The 15,747-nt window shown below is 37.1% G+C and overlaps 1 protein-coding gene across 3 annotated transcripts in view; it reads right to left on the bottom strand.

The window, feature by feature from the left end:
• CDK14 (cyclin dependent kinase 14) overlaps positions 1–15,747 on the bottom strand; it is a 496,475-nt gene that overhangs the window by 223,746 nt on the left and 256,982 nt on the right. For all 3 annotated transcript variants that reach the window (XM_081147672.1, XM_081147670.1, XM_081147671.1), the window contains one exon: positions 14,337–14,460. In XM_081147672.1, coding sequence (XP_081003798.1) covers positions 14,337–14,460 — 124 coding nt within the window. The remainder of the gene's footprint in view (positions 1–14,336; positions 14,461–15,747) is intronic.

The raw sequence follows: 15,747 nt of genomic DNA, 5'->3' as shown, positions 1-15,747 counted from the left end.
TTTATGGAAAAGAAGTCTTATTAGGTAAAATACTTAAGCAGAGTGCTCATCCCAGTATCTCACACAAGCACCAATCAATACCCTTTATACATCTTTACATCCTAGCTTCAGGCTTCACATGCTCAGTTAATTGTTCTTCTTTATGGAAAAATCACATCACACGGTATAATCGCTGTGAAATAATTGGGTAGTACTTTTCATATGAATAGTAGCTGGCAGACTCTAAAATAGTTCCCCTGAACCCCCTGTCTCCTAGTATTCATGCTTTTGTGGACTCTCCTCCCCTTAAGTACTTGTTACTTGTATCTAAAAAGCACAATATGACAAAGGTGATGAAATATCATTCCTACGCTTAGTTTTACACAAGATTGTAACTATCTGGCTGCAGACAGTATTGCCTTCTTGGTTTGCATGCTTTCATGGAGCAGGCAGCCACTTTGGAGAGATCCACAGGCAAGAAACTGAGGGCGGTCCCTGGCCAACATCTTGCTTGGAACTGAGGCCCTCAGTCCAACAGACTGCAAGGAACTGCCAATGACCATGTGAGCTTGGAAATACAGCCTTTCCCAGCAGAGCCTTCAGATGATTGCAGCCTTGTGACAGAACCTGACGCAGAAGCACTCAGCTAAACCACACTTAGATTCCTAATCCGTAGGAAGAGAGATAGTAAGTGTGTTGTTTTAAACAGCTTAGTTTGTAGTAATTTATTACAGAGCAAAAGATAACTAATACACTAACAGTTTCCCAATTTAAGTTCTACAGACTCAAACATCTGTCCTTAATGAAATCCGAGAGCTACAATGTCAGATTTTATTTCAACTTCAGCAAGGTGAAAAATCTTTAATCATTAGCTAATGTACACTGGGATTCCACTGGGCAGGGGAAGGTGGGGAAGACACACTCATGCAGCACACCCTCAACTGATCCGACCAAGGACAATATTTTCATTTTAAAAATTATATTTTATTAATGTATGTTCCATGGACCGTTGTTTTAGAAATGCCTTTTCAGGTTTACAGAGGCAGTAAAAGACTCAGCCATCAAAAGTTGGCTCTGAATACCTCTGTAAAAAGAAAGCAGGATAAGTGTATAAAGGCGATAACAGTCATCCTACCAACTAACTGGGGGAAATTAGCTGCTCCTAAAAATAATACAAGGATGGAAAAGCTTCCCTTCCAATGTTTTTATAGTCTTTTCTGGTCTTTTAGCTCTCTAAATATACCAAGTATGATATTTTTTTCTGAGCAAAAAAAATTACACGCTTGTGTTTCTCAACAAAACAATTGACCGCTATGAAGACAAACAGTAGTTCTCATTCTTTCCTGCCCCCTCATTCCCTCAGGCATCAGTGACACACCTCATCTACATCAGCACCCACAGTGACTGTCAGCGGCCGGGTGGGAATGGGGCAGCTTGGAGAAAGGAAGAGGTGCAGAATAGTTTAATGAGCACTTGTTTGATGCCTCATACGTTTTTAAAAGGTTTTGAGTTGTTTTTGTTTTTTAATCCTGATTTCCAGAAATTTTATCTTTGGCAATGAGAGAGCAAGTTGGAATATACTGGCATGTTTTACTGCCTTCAGTGTTTGTGCTTTCAACTTCTAGATAATCGTTAGATCGGGTGGGTACAAATGCTATGTTTATTTTACATTCACTTAGTGACTAAAGGGCAATTTCAAATTTGCATCAAAACTTCTCTACTTATCAGAGGCAGATCAAAGAGCTCATTTATAGCTATTCCACTGATAACTCACTGGACAGCAAAACGTATTTATCTATAATTTTCATATTTAAAAGATCACTGATCAGCATAACAATGAGAACTCCTTGAATGCTCTTCATGTTGCTATTTAAAAGATATAAAGGAAGTCCTATGATCTTATAAGATGGTTTCAAGATGAATTATTTTTAAGTACACAGTCTTAGCAGAAATGCCAAAGTTAATATATCGGTCAATCTGATGCCCACGTTGAGCTAATATTGCAAGCAGAAATCAATCTTCTCATATTAAAAGGGGGTAATGAGACCTGTACTGTCTACTTCACAGGGTTATAAGGATAAATAAAATAAGAGCTATGAAATCACTTTATGAACTATAAAGGGCTGCTATTATGATTAGCAGTAGAAATGACAGATTTGAATCAATTTCATTTCCTAAAAGCAATCTAATGTTAAGAGCTTTAGATAACATGTCTGAATGATTCAACTACTAGAATGCTTTCAAATGCTGAATTCAATATTCAAAGCGAAAAATGCTTCAGACACTGGAGTCCAGAATGACTACTACATCTTGTACTAGGCAAAATGCTCATCCTTTGCTTCAACACTGTACAGCGAAGATACCTATATCCAAAGTAGATCACAGACATGTCACTCACAAAGAAGGTAAAATAAGCCACTTCTTAAAATTTAAGAAGTGACTGAGTTTGCTGTCATAGCCAGGGCTGACAAAATGTAGGGTACTGATATTTTTAGTGGAAGAAAAGCTGCATGCTACAAAAGCACTAAATTCATATATTTGCTAAGAAACCTACAATCTATTGTGATCTTAAATCATTCATTTTACCAATCTACACAGACCTTTTCTTTGAAGATTACATGTGTACTCCTTAATGTATGCATATTTCTAGTTGTGTATTTTTCCTCTTGAGATTTTAAAGACTGGTCAAATGAACTCTGACATCAAATCTTACTTCCAAAAAACTGCCACATAAATCTTAGAAAACAAGTCATAGAGGTCCTACATCGTTTTCTCATAAACTAATTTCACTGTTTCACAGAACATCAAATCTCTGAAGACTCTGAAAAACCAATATGCCATTTTTCATTTAGATTTCTGCATTACCTGACAAGGTAAAAATAATTTCTGCAGCAAGATCTGCCCCTAGGAGACCACAAGTGTTGACACCAGACAGAAGTAGCTTTCATTCTAATAGTGTTCAAGGTTTACTCATTTCTTTATTAACCTGTACACTAAAGTGTAATTATATTTTCAACTAAGACTGATTTTTCTTGTGGTTCACAAAATCTTCTTATCTCACAGGTCTCTCCTAATGAAACATTTGGCAGAAGCATTCAGTTGTTTATGAGGAGAAAATGCATAATACCAGCAGATTCTTGGCTAGTTACCAAAGTGCTCTGCCATTTAAAAATTAGCATAAAGTATAATTTTCTTCTCAAAGAATGACACTGGTGCTACAGATCTATCGTAAAGAGTCTTATCACCAGAATAATTCCCTTTTATTTAATTATCCTTAGTCCTTTCACCAGGAAAGCTAAAATGAATGGCTCTGTTATAGAGATATTTTTAAGTCTGAACTACAAACCACAGAAAGATTCTAACATTCATTTGTAGGTAATTACTTTTAAAATCTCACCTTGTCTGATAGTTATGCTTTAAAATAGACAAATGACAATTTCCATAAAATGTACGAGGCGATTTAAAAATCAGATCGCTTTCAAAAGTTCCTTAGTTCCTGGGGCATCTCTGTATAACACAATAACTGGTACTCAAAATGGTGACACTGAGGCTGCAAGGAAAGCTCGAAGCAGGACTGCAAGAGCCATGGTTCACCCTGGTTACCTTGGTTCACCCTGCACACTCAGCCACGAGCAGTCTCGGTATACAGCAGGCACTCAGTAAAAATGTGCTGAGTGAACTATTAATATTCCATATTATATCCCTCTTCAAGAAAGCAAAAGAGGCCGTGGCTGGTGTGGCTCAGGTGGATAGAGCACTGTCCCGTGCACCGAAAGGGTCCCCGTCAGGCCTCAGACCGAGGCTGCGGGTTCAGTCCCCAATGGGGACGAGGACTGGAGCGACGATCAGTGTTCCTCTCATGCATCGATGTTTCTCTCTCTCTATCCCTCCCTCTCTCTCTCTCTCTCCCCCTTTCCCTTCTCTAAAATCAGTAAAACATATTCTTGGGTAAGGGTTAAAAAATAAAAATAAAGCCAAAAAGTACACTAAACATTTTAGAGGGGAAAATCACATTAAAAAATCAATAACATTTTGAACACTTAAACTTACTCAGTTAAAAATAAATAGGACATTTATGTTGTCTGTTTATAAGCCGAGCATTGTCTTTAAATGATTTATAAGCATGAAATTATTTAATTCTTTAAACAATTTTTGAGGTGCCCAGGATTACTATGATCATTCTCATTTTCAAACAAGTAAATTAAGGCACATAGAATTTCAGTAACTCACTCAAGGACACAAGATTTGCAAATAGCAGAAGCAGGATTCAAACTAAGGTATCTGGCTCCAGAATGTGCCCCAACCATTCTGGGATATTTTACCTTATTGTCTTTTCATATGGGTGTATTTGCTTTCATGTAAAAAGTTTTCTCTTTCGAACTTAAATGTTTTTACTAAGTCCTTCTGGTACAGCTTCACCTGCTTGGAGTTGTGTCCTGTTTATTTCCAACCCATGGAAAAGGTCAGATTTGAACAGAAGTCCTCCCCCTGGGGGACATTAAGAGCATTTTTCAGCTACTGCCCAGCACTGCTGAATTCTAAGGGGAACACTGTTAAGCCAATTCAGCCTTCATCTGCCCAGAGGGCTTCTCAATGCTTTAACTGATCCTACGAATATAATCAGAGAGGTGGTTCTTTCTAATTCATGAATTACTGAGGCTCCATTCCAACTTATATTTCCAGCCAGGCTTCGGACAGGTCTGCAGGGAGAATTGTTCTTTATGTTGTTTCCTGCAGTTTCCTCAAGCCACACTTCTACCTAGTTCCAGAGTTCAGTACCGAGTGATAGCCAGTCTTCCGGACCCAGCTTCCTGACAAGGATCTCACTGTTTAGCTGACACAGGCCATCGGACCAGCTGCGCTTCCTCTGAGCGGACATCTGGTTAGCACTTCCACCTTCTCACATGTTTGGGAAACTAAGACTATGCATGATTTAAATAAGGTATCAATAGTCTAATGGGCACGACGCTAGGGCTCTAGAGATGTCGGTAATAATAACTGAACACATCACCTACTACGTAACGGCCACAATGTTAACTTATTTTTGCATCTCTGGGCCAAAGTATGTACATTTTTAAGAATTTTAATCTAGTACATTGGAACTAGATAATCTCGAAGGTGCCTTCAAAATCCAGAGAAAGTCGGCCCTGGCCAGTGGCTCAGTTGGTTGGAGCGTCATCCTGTTCACCAAAAGGTTTCAGGTTCAATGCCCAGTGGGGGTGTGTACGGGAGGCAACCAATCGGTTTCTCTCTCACAGAGATGTTTCCCTCTCTCCCCCCCCCTTTCTCTCTCTAGAAATCAATGGAAGCATGTACTCGGGTGAGGATTTAAGAAATCCAGAGAAAATCTAAAATAACAAATTTTGAGAATGTGAATATGAGTTTTCCTTTTCTCTTATAAAATTATAACAGATTTATTTCTATTTTTCCCATCACAGAGTTGCTGCCTTTATTCTGAACACACACACACACACACACACACACACACACACACCTTTCCCAATCACACACCTTTCCCAATGACAGGATTCTATCAACAAGTGGTGATGACTTCAGCAATAACATCACATTCTGCTTCCAATTCTTTGAGCAAATGTTTTCATATCATATTTATTTTGTATTGTTCTTGTAATGTTAATATTAGTGATTTTTATTAGATGCTCACAACTTATTTTAAGTAGGTTGAGAGCTTTCTGTTGATTTTTCAGAAACCATCATAACCGTATGATCCTGAATCTTCCAACTTACCTTCGCCTCTCTTCATGCCTCTGCTGTCACCCCTTGCTCCCCATTCTATGACTTCCAGGTGGTTCTGAGCAGTGTTCACATCTACTATCAGCTGGTCACCATTTCATACAACAGAGTTCTTTAGCTAACAACTGTACCCCGAAAATGGAGTAAACACTCCAATCTGCATTTTATATCAGTATCTTTCCAAATTAAAAATTGGAATGTCAAATAACTTGGCAGATATTTTATAGGGAGATGTCCTATTTTTAAAGTTTGAATTTTTGAAAAAAGTTATATTCCTTTAGATTTGTAAGCTGGATTATGCACACCAAGGTTATTTTTATCGTATGTGATAAAATAAACATAGATTGTTTTTCAGACATGCATCTAAAATACCTAAAGCAGCAAAGATCATGTTCTCTGTTTTCATTTTTTTATTTCCCATTCATGATAATGAAAAGAGAAAAGTCCTAGCTTCCTATGTTTATTACAACAGAGAGAAAAAAAAATTCAAAGAGAGAAGAAAAATTTTAAATACTACTATAAATATGCACTACTTCAAAAGTAAACCAACATATACGGCATTTAAAAAAATGTAGAGAACGCCCTGGCTGGTGTGGCTAAGTGGTTGGAGTGTCGGCCCGTGCACCAAAGGGTTGCGGGTTTGATTCCCGTCAAGGGCGTGTACCTGGGTTGCGGGTTTAATCCCAGCATGTGCGGGAGGCAACCAATTGATGTTTCTCTCTCACACTAATGTTTCTTCTTTCTTTCTTTTCTTTCTTTCTTCTTTCTTTTTCTTTCTTTCTTCTTTCTTTCCTTCTTTCTTTCTTTCTTTCTTTCTTTCTTTTCTTTCTTTCTTCTTTCTTTTTCTTTCTTTCTTCTTTCTTTCCTTCTTTCTTTCCTTCTTTCTTTCCTTCTTTCTTTCTTTCTTTCTTTCTTTCTTTCTTTCTTTCTTTCTTTCTTTCTTTCTTTCTTTCTTTCTTTCTTTCTTTCTTCTTTCTCTTTCTTTCCTTCCTTCCCTTCCTTTCTTCCCTTCCTTCCTCCCTCCCTCCCTCCCTTCCCTCCTTCCTTCCTTCCTTCCTTCCTTCCTTCCTTCCTTCCTTCCTTCCTTCCTTCCTTCCTTCCTTCCTTCCTTCTCTTCCTTTCTTTCCTTTCTTTCTTTCTTCCTTCCTTCCTTCCTTCCTTCCTTCCTTCCTTCCTTCCTTCCTTCCTTCCTTCCTTCCTTCCTTCCTTCCCCTCCCTCCCTCCCTCCCCCTCCCTTCCCTTCCCTTCTTTCCTTTCTCTCTCTCTTTCTTTCTCCCCACTCCTTTCTGTCTCCCCCACATCCCCGCCACTCTCTCTAAAAAAACCAAACAAAACAATGGGAAAAATTATCCTCAGGTGAGGATTAACAAAAAACCAGAGAATAAAACAAAAAAGCAAACTAATATTAAACTGACAGTATCGAGAGAAAAAATAAAATAAAATTCATAAATTTTTCCAGTACATCTAACTTTCAGAATTTACAGCATATCTCAGATTTCCCATAGTCGCTGGTCAGTTTTTCTTGCTTCCAGTAAAAATTTTAGAGAACATGTGCTTTAGACTACAATGACTCACTGTCTCCAAGATTCTAGTATAAATCAGGCATATTGACAGATGGATCAGAGGAGTCTGGTTTTGGCTGCATTTTACAATGTGGCTTCTTGGAAGGTGAAGAGCAGGAGATGAAGGAAGATCCATAAATAAAGGACATTAGTGAATTGTTAAACTCCAAGCAGCCTTTTACACTTACCTGCAGGTTAACAAAACTCATGTTCAAGTGTAATCACTGTTGTCTTGAGTAGCACCTGTTACATAACCCTAAGGTTCATTTCAGTGCTATTCTTGCTAACGTCACCTATATTTTTCCCTATCTGGTCATCACTGCCAGCACTGAGGGTTCCAGTCATCGCCTACAGAGATTTTTTAAGAGGATATATTGGTATATTTCAATTCATATCCTGCATCACTTCTCTGATTTACTAACAACAATTTTGCTCCCTGCCCCCTTATTGTATAAGAAAAAAATATGTTTTCATACTGAAATCCCTTTGCCCAAAAGGTTTCCATGGACAGTGGGGAGATGATAATTAGCCCTATTTGTAGCAGTCTGTTCTGCATTTAAAATGTTTCCTTACCTCACATGCATGATATGGCTAAAAATGAATGAACACTGTTTTGAATGTCCTCATTTCCATGGAGTTTGAAGCTGCCATTCTTAGCAATCAACCCCTATCCGCACTGCTTCAATCTGTTTAATGGTGACTGAACAGACACTTCTCAAAGCGTAGAATATGTATATTAGTTGCAATTCATATACTGTATTTCCTTCTTGTTCCCATTTACAGCTTTAAAAAAATCCATACAGACTGAATTTTTTAGAGCAGCAAAGCCCTTCTGTATGATACTATAGTGCCAAATAAATTCCATGTCATCATAACTTATCAAAACCCACAGAATGTGAAACACCAAGAGTAAACCCTCATGTAAAGTAGGGACTTTGGGTGATACTGACATATCAATGTAGGTTCATCAATTATAACAAATTCACCACTCTGGTGGGAGATGGTGATAACAGGGGAAGGCTACCCATGTGTGAGTGCAGGGGGCATATGGGAATTCTCTGCAGTTTCTGCTCAATTTTACTATGAACCTAAAAATGAAGTCTACTTAAAAGGAGAAAAAACTTCATATATGTAGCATGTCACCATACCTGGGAGAAGTTACACTGTGATAACACAAAACAACAGAATTGAATGTCATCATCCCTTCTGAAAGCCAGCAACCTTTTGAGGGAGGAGTGGAATATTAAACAAGATTTAAGTAATGAAGCTAAGTGATGACTTCATGGTCAGAGAGAAGAAAATTTCCTTTTCAGAAGGGTTACCACGTTGCTAAAATAATGGGTTGGGGGAAATAGCTTTATCTAGTTCACATGTCAATCAAAATTATTTCTAATGTGTAATCTTGATAATCTGATAGATTTTAAGATATATACATTTTGATTTGGAGTTTAATGAAGTCTTAAAAAATTGGGGGTAGAGGATTGCTTTCTTTGGTTCATATTGTAGCATCAGTTATTCTAAAAATACTCTCCACCTTTCAGAATTATATAAAAGCATCTTCCCAAAACTTTGCATTAAAACTGCTTATGCACTAAACTGTTCAAAGGACCTTTTTAAAAGTAGAGTAATACCTCACTGGGTAATAAAGATATTTTTGCTAATAGAAAATATATTCTAAAACAAAGGTACAGAAAAAATTGACTCCTACAGGCCATATGAATGGACTGTTATATCTAACCCTGAATTTATAACTAGAGCTTCAATGGTGAATTTTATATGCTAATGATAATAAAAGTTAAAGGTCTATACTTTGGGGACTAACAGGCTTTAATTCAGAGACTGTAAATATTTATCAAACTGACAGACTCTTTTCTGCATCTGAAGGCACCCGATTTCCTTGTTTTCTACTCTTTCCTATGTGAATTCTGGGAGGCATGTTACAAATAAATGTCGTCTCTGCAGAGTTACATCTCTGATGTACTCTGCAAATTAATCTAAAATGTGATCTACAATCATTTCCTTTCTCAAATTAAGGCAAGGAACAGCCAGAAGGAGAAAACTACTAACATTAGGACGATAATATTTTAGACCTCTGGTGGGAAAGAGCTGTGTAATTTTACTTGATTAAAACCACTGAGCTATTTAACTCGGTTCCTACATTAGGAAAAGCCAGCAAAATAAGCCAAGACCTTAAGTGCTTATATTACAGAGTTGTCACTCTCTTTTTTACAGGGGCAAATTTAACCCAGCTGTCTTTCCATATAGCAAGGCCATGACCCTTAAAAACAGCAGAGGAATGGCTGGGAAATGTGCATGACACCATCATCTTGCAAGAATTGCAGGAAGCTTTAACTATACAGACTCATCTATTTTGTTTTAATCTCATTTACCTGAAAAAATACCTTTATGTTTTCATGTTTCATACTGCAAATGAACATTACTTTCTAGGCAAATTTATTTATGCATTTACTTGTCATACTTCAATAACTTTCTTTTAATGTGATCTCAATGTATATCACAAAAAGCGTGGCTCTCATCTATTTGAATTTCTAGAAGCTAGAATAAAAAATTAGATTCTAAGGAGAGGTGGTATAGCATTGATTCCAGATTCAATGGACAGATTTTTATCCACCAGTGAATGTCTGGTTATTAGAAAATAAGTTAATAATTTCAGAAACGTACAACATAAAAAACCAGCACTGAAAAGGATCTTAGAAAGTGTCAGTTCAATACTCTTATTTTTCAGTTGAGGACCCTAAGGCTTAGGGGGGATAAATGACTTCTTGAATGTCACAAGCTAGTTATAGACAGAGCCAGGTCTCCTAATTCAATGCTCAACACACTTTGTTCTCAACAACAGTACAATTAGAAAATCATTAAATGTCTGCACAGTAGGATCTTCAGATCTTATACATCTTTTGTGCATCTTTACATTCACTCAGTGACACTTATTTCTGCAGCCTGAGGTTACAAATATAGTAAATATCAAACAGATATGTAGAGCCTATATATCAGAGCCTCAAAGCAATCCTGAGGCTCCAACACTATCTAAAGTCATCAAATTTCACTTACACTCATGACTGTGCCCAGCCAGGACAGCAGTGATGAAGAGAAAATTAATTTGCAAACTGTTTTGCCAAAATAAATCAAGCAGAAACTAGTAAATTCAGGTGGGTCTTGGTCTTTACACAATTATTCATTGTAGTCATGCATATTTTTTTGTTCATTCAACCAATATTTACTGAGCACCTACTATGTGCTAAGCATGCTTCTAGACATAACACAGACAACAGTGAGCAAAAAAGGCCAAGTACCTGTCCTCAAGAAACTTACAAGTAGCAGAATAAAAAAACAAACAGACAAACAAGTGAACAAAACAATTTCAATGCACTGGAAGTGCTAATGAAGAAGTTAAACTGGATGACAGTGATGGGAAAGGTCTGACTTCTGGAAAGGTGGCCTCTTTGAACAGGTGACGCGTGATCTCTGATCTGTATGATGAGAAAGTGGCAGCCACAGTGAGAAGCAGGAGGAAGAGTCCTCCAGGCAAAGGGCAAGGCTAAGTAAGAGGCTCTGATACGGGAACGAGTTTGGGGTTGACTATACCACAGTAGGTAAGGAGGAGCAAAGGGTGAAGACACAGGCTGGATAAGAGACCTGAAACGTTCTTTCTCAAAGATAATGTAAAGATGAACACCTCTTCAGAAACCAGCCTGAATGCCTCTGCCTCATGTTATTATTGTATTATACACAGGCAGGACCAACCTCTGCATTAGGAAAGCCACGGTGACTCTAAATCATGGGTAATTTCCTTCTTCAAACTGCATATAGAAAATAAGCCTCAGGTAACTGCTCAAATATAACTTTGCTCACAAGAAAAAGAAAATAGTTACAGCATTTTGACCACCTGGAATTCAGAACTGCCCTTTGTTTAAACCTGAATGGGTCAGGAAACGCATTATCATGTGGTTTACCTTGGCCAGCAGGTAAAATCTCCAAGTACTCAAGTTAAATTCACTTACTATTATTGAATTAGTCAAATGATAAAATGTTCTTTCAATTAAGTGATGCATTTTTTTTTTTTTGGTATTAGTGTAATTTATTTATAGTGTGGGTGTCATATTTGTTTTATGTAGAAAATTGAATATATATGCATAAGGATCGATAATTTACTAGGAATTAGGCAGTTCTGTATGGTACCATATCTGTGTGTATAAATACAAAGACCCTGCGCCACCTAAGAGTGAAAAATAGGGGATAAAGCACCTGAATTCCAGCTTTGCAACCACTGACCTATATGATCAAGCCCAGGCACCATCCTAACCCTCTCTCAATCTCATGCCTCTCTCAAAAATATAGGTTACTATACCTGACTAGGTTGAAGAGACACTGAAACAAAAATATCTAAGTGTCTGGCACATAGAATACACTCAATCAAGTCCGGTGCGTTTCTCTCATTTTCCCCAATACATTTTTCTAATAAAGGTAGTAGCATTCACAATTTGGGAGCAATAATCATACAGATTTCATTTGTCTCCTTTGATTAAAATTTTGTGGTATTTTTCACATACAAGGAGGTAGCACAAAGAAACTGTTTCTAAAGCTCTTCATACATCAAACTCTGAATGAAGACCTAGTTTCTCATTGTTCCACTGCCTGGCATCACCCCATTTTGACTGTCTAGTTTCTCCGCAGTTTACACCCTGTTTCCTTCATCTCAGACACAAACACGTGCCCAAGTGCAGTAAATCACAGTTAATTGCATGTCTTAAATTAAAAGACAAAAATAATGCACAATTAATTGGGGGAAATTGTCAGTTGGTGAATGGATCTCGCTCATTACACTTCAGGCACAGGATGCACACCAAGGGTGCCTGCCCAGCGAGAAGGTTCGGTCCCTGACACTGAGGGAGGGGCACGGCACAGCCTCTCTGCGGAGCAGTCTCATCTGAAGAATTATAGGCTTTAATATACAGCTTTCTCTGCAAGCGTGTTCCATACAGGACTGCGTCATAGGGAATCATTAGAAAGAACTAGAATTTTAGCTGATAAGGGACGGAATAATGAGGCTGAGCTTTGGCCATTAAGGATAAACTCTAAGCTGTTACAAATAAATTCTTCATATGTGATAAGAAAATGTTCATAACATATTCTTATTTAAAAATGACTTGAAAAACAGTATGTTTGGTTTTTGAGGATTTATAATAGGTGGAAGAAGCAAGAAAAGAGAGGAGAAGAAAGGTACTCAGAAAATATACAACAAAAATGTTAATATTTACCTGAGTTGTTTATACTTCCTAAATTTTCTTAAAACTTTCTAAGTTGCTTAAAATTACATTTCAATTTACTTCTGAATCTGATATTATAAAATATCTGTTTTAAAGTTCCATGAGAATCTTTTAAATAAACTTAACTTCTATAGTAAAAGTCATCATGAAATTAAAAAACAACCCCTAGTAAACTTCTATATACAATTCTATTATACCTTTGGTTATACAGACAAAACCAACATTGCAAAAATGTATTTTAAAAATATTTAAGAAAACCATGCTCAATAAAATTTAATGTTTAATACAACAATTTATTACAACATATACTTTATAGTATATTAACACACCGGAAAAAAAATGACTATAAATCCTTATTAATTTACTGATAAACTACAAATATGTTCACAGAAAATTCAATAACCTTGAATGTGAGGAACTGCAAATCTTCTCTCCTACCACCTACTCTCCCATTATTTTCTACCCTGTAATAGAAAGACCTAGTATTGTTCTGATGCTAAAATCAGCAATAAACACACACACACACACACACACACACACACACACTCATCATTTTTACCAAACTACAGGAGTACAAATGACAAAGTTTTGCAAAATACAAATGTTCACTTTTGTTGTATTTCAAATTTTGAGGAAAAGACTATATAACACCCAACAGGGTAGATTCATTCCAAAGATACTGAACAGTCTACTAACGTGGGAATAAGAAATAAACATTGCCTGCTTTTTTTTTAATTTATCGGGAGGGGTGGGGGTAGAGTGAGAAAATATAATCATATTTCAGCAAAAGCCCATATCTCAACCTCAGGCGTCTTTATGTCCCAAGGGTAATATTTCCATTCCACTCCTAATGGAACAAATTTCTAATCAGAATATGTATTCAAAAATAATTGAGGCAATGCAATGTCAACACATCAGCACTCCCGGGCGCTAGGAGTCAGCTCAGCACGCTCTGGGTGCGGCAGAGCCAGGCAAGGCCGGCAGGCAGGCTTGGTGCGGGAGGGGCGGGGGGCGGGCAAGGACGGGCAAGCACTTTGCTCCTCTCCGGGTGCCTCAGAGAGTGTTTGCAAGAAAGCTTCTGGGCCGGAAGATGCCAACCTGAACACGTTAAAGGAAGAGATGGCATCGTATGGGTCCAGACCAGGACCTCAGCTTTCCAGTCAGCATCAGTGTCAACTTTTATAAAATTATTGAGAATTCTTAAAGCAACAGTCACCTCTGAAAAGGTTAACACTGCCCCTAGATTTTGAAATTATTAAAACCTTAGGGCACCACATACTATTGAATATATTTTGTGATGCCCTGAAAAAGTCCAGGGGCATGAATTCAGGTTCCTTCAAGTGTGACAGTATATAGAGAATTATTGTAGCTGGGTAATGAGCAATGGAAGTTCATTATACTAACTTTCTACTTTTAAATGTGGTTGATATTTTCATAATAAAAAGGGGGGGAAAAGAGATTTCTTTCAATATATTTTATGTTCACAATGTTACTGACTTTTCCTTTGGAAATATATGAGATGTAATTTATGTGTATGATGACTTAAGACTCTAACAAGCAGTCTGAAATTTTTAAAAATCCACCAAGCATGATGTTGATGATTAAAAAAAAAAAAAAATTCCTTCATTCCTGAAAAAAATTTTACCATGATCTATAATGCTAGAAGAAGTGCGCCTAAACAAATGCAGTGCTACCATCTGCCGGGCATTCGCACAGTGTGACAAAATAGACTGGTAATTAACTGCTTTCCTACCGAAATCTGCCAGCTTTAACTCCCCCGTGTCACTGATCAGAAGGTTCTGTGGTTTCAGGTCTCTGTGCAAAATATAACGCTGGTGGATGTAAGACAGCCCTCGCAGCAACTGAAATAAAAACAACTGAAAAAATAGGGAGAGAAAAGTTAAAATCTGAACACAGATAAATGCCAGTTTCTACATACAGTCTGCCAAGTACCTGTATTTATTAAAAATGGGTACTCCCATCACTAAATTGCCTACCAAATTATTTAAACAGAATGTATACAAAGGTATGGAAAGCCCTTGTTTATTAAGAAGCAAATCTGAAAATTTCTAACAAATCCATCATGTCAACCCAGAGTGATACCTCCTCAGCCAAAGAGATATATAATTCAATCTGTGTTCTATAAATTAAGCAAGATGTAAAGAATCAATTCTTTATAATATTTGATTTCCTCAAGCCTAAAATAATGTTTAAGACAGAGAAAAAATCTATCCATAACATTAAAAGACGCAAAATATTTTACCAAGTTTATGTAAATGTGCACATGTTTAACTCCATAGAAACAGCATAAACATGATACCCAAGGATTCGCCCATTAACATGCTTTAAGGAATGAAAAGATAAGATGATTTCAAATAATTAAAACTAAAACAGTCCCATGGTCCAATTAATACTACATTGTAATTATACTGCTTTTGCACATATGGCTGCAGAGATTAGGCCATTACCTAAAGACAGACATGTACCTTCACTAATTACAGAACAGACCCATCAAAAAGGAAAGGAAACTCAGAAAACAGAGAAATAAAAAATTCAAGAGTAATACTTTTGTAAGAAATTTAACGAAGCGACTGAAGGCCTTCTCTGTTTAGTTTCATATTGGATCATATCAAATATGTCTATGTTGATAACAAAACATGTGATTCACTAGGCTGTCCAATATTCTGTTTATGAAAAAGGGAGTATTTTTAAACAATTTACTAGCCAAAATAAACCTAATTGACATAGTTTTTGAAAATTAATCTTCTAAAACAAAAATAAAAACAAATGTTTTAAGTGCCATTGGCGTTCTAGTCTATACAATCAGCTAGTAACAAAAGGCAGCTTCAGGAAAATCTTAAATGGGTAAGTTGTCAAAGATGGATGGTATCAAGATTCCAGAATATTCGAATGGAAAAAGACTGGCAACTCCTTGAGGGCCCTGGAAGCTAGCATTTGTGGAATATTTTCCAACTAACTAGGGGCTATAAAAGCCAAGTCAATTGTTTACAGGGTAGATACCTTCAAATAACAGTAAGATGAATTCATTTCAAAATCTTTGGATGTGATAATATGCTGTGGAGCAATCAAGGCTGAGGACCATTATTTCCAGGATCTAAGCATCAGAAAGTAAAGTCTTTGTGTTAGGCTACATTCAATCCCTG

This window comes from Miniopterus schreibersii, assembly GCF_964146895.1.
Source record: "Miniopterus schreibersii genome assembly, chromosome: 9".
Taxonomy (NCBI): domain Eukaryota; kingdom Metazoa; phylum Chordata; class Mammalia; order Chiroptera; family Miniopteridae; genus Miniopterus; species Miniopterus schreibersii.
This window is presented reverse-complemented; position numbering and strand designations above follow the sequence as displayed.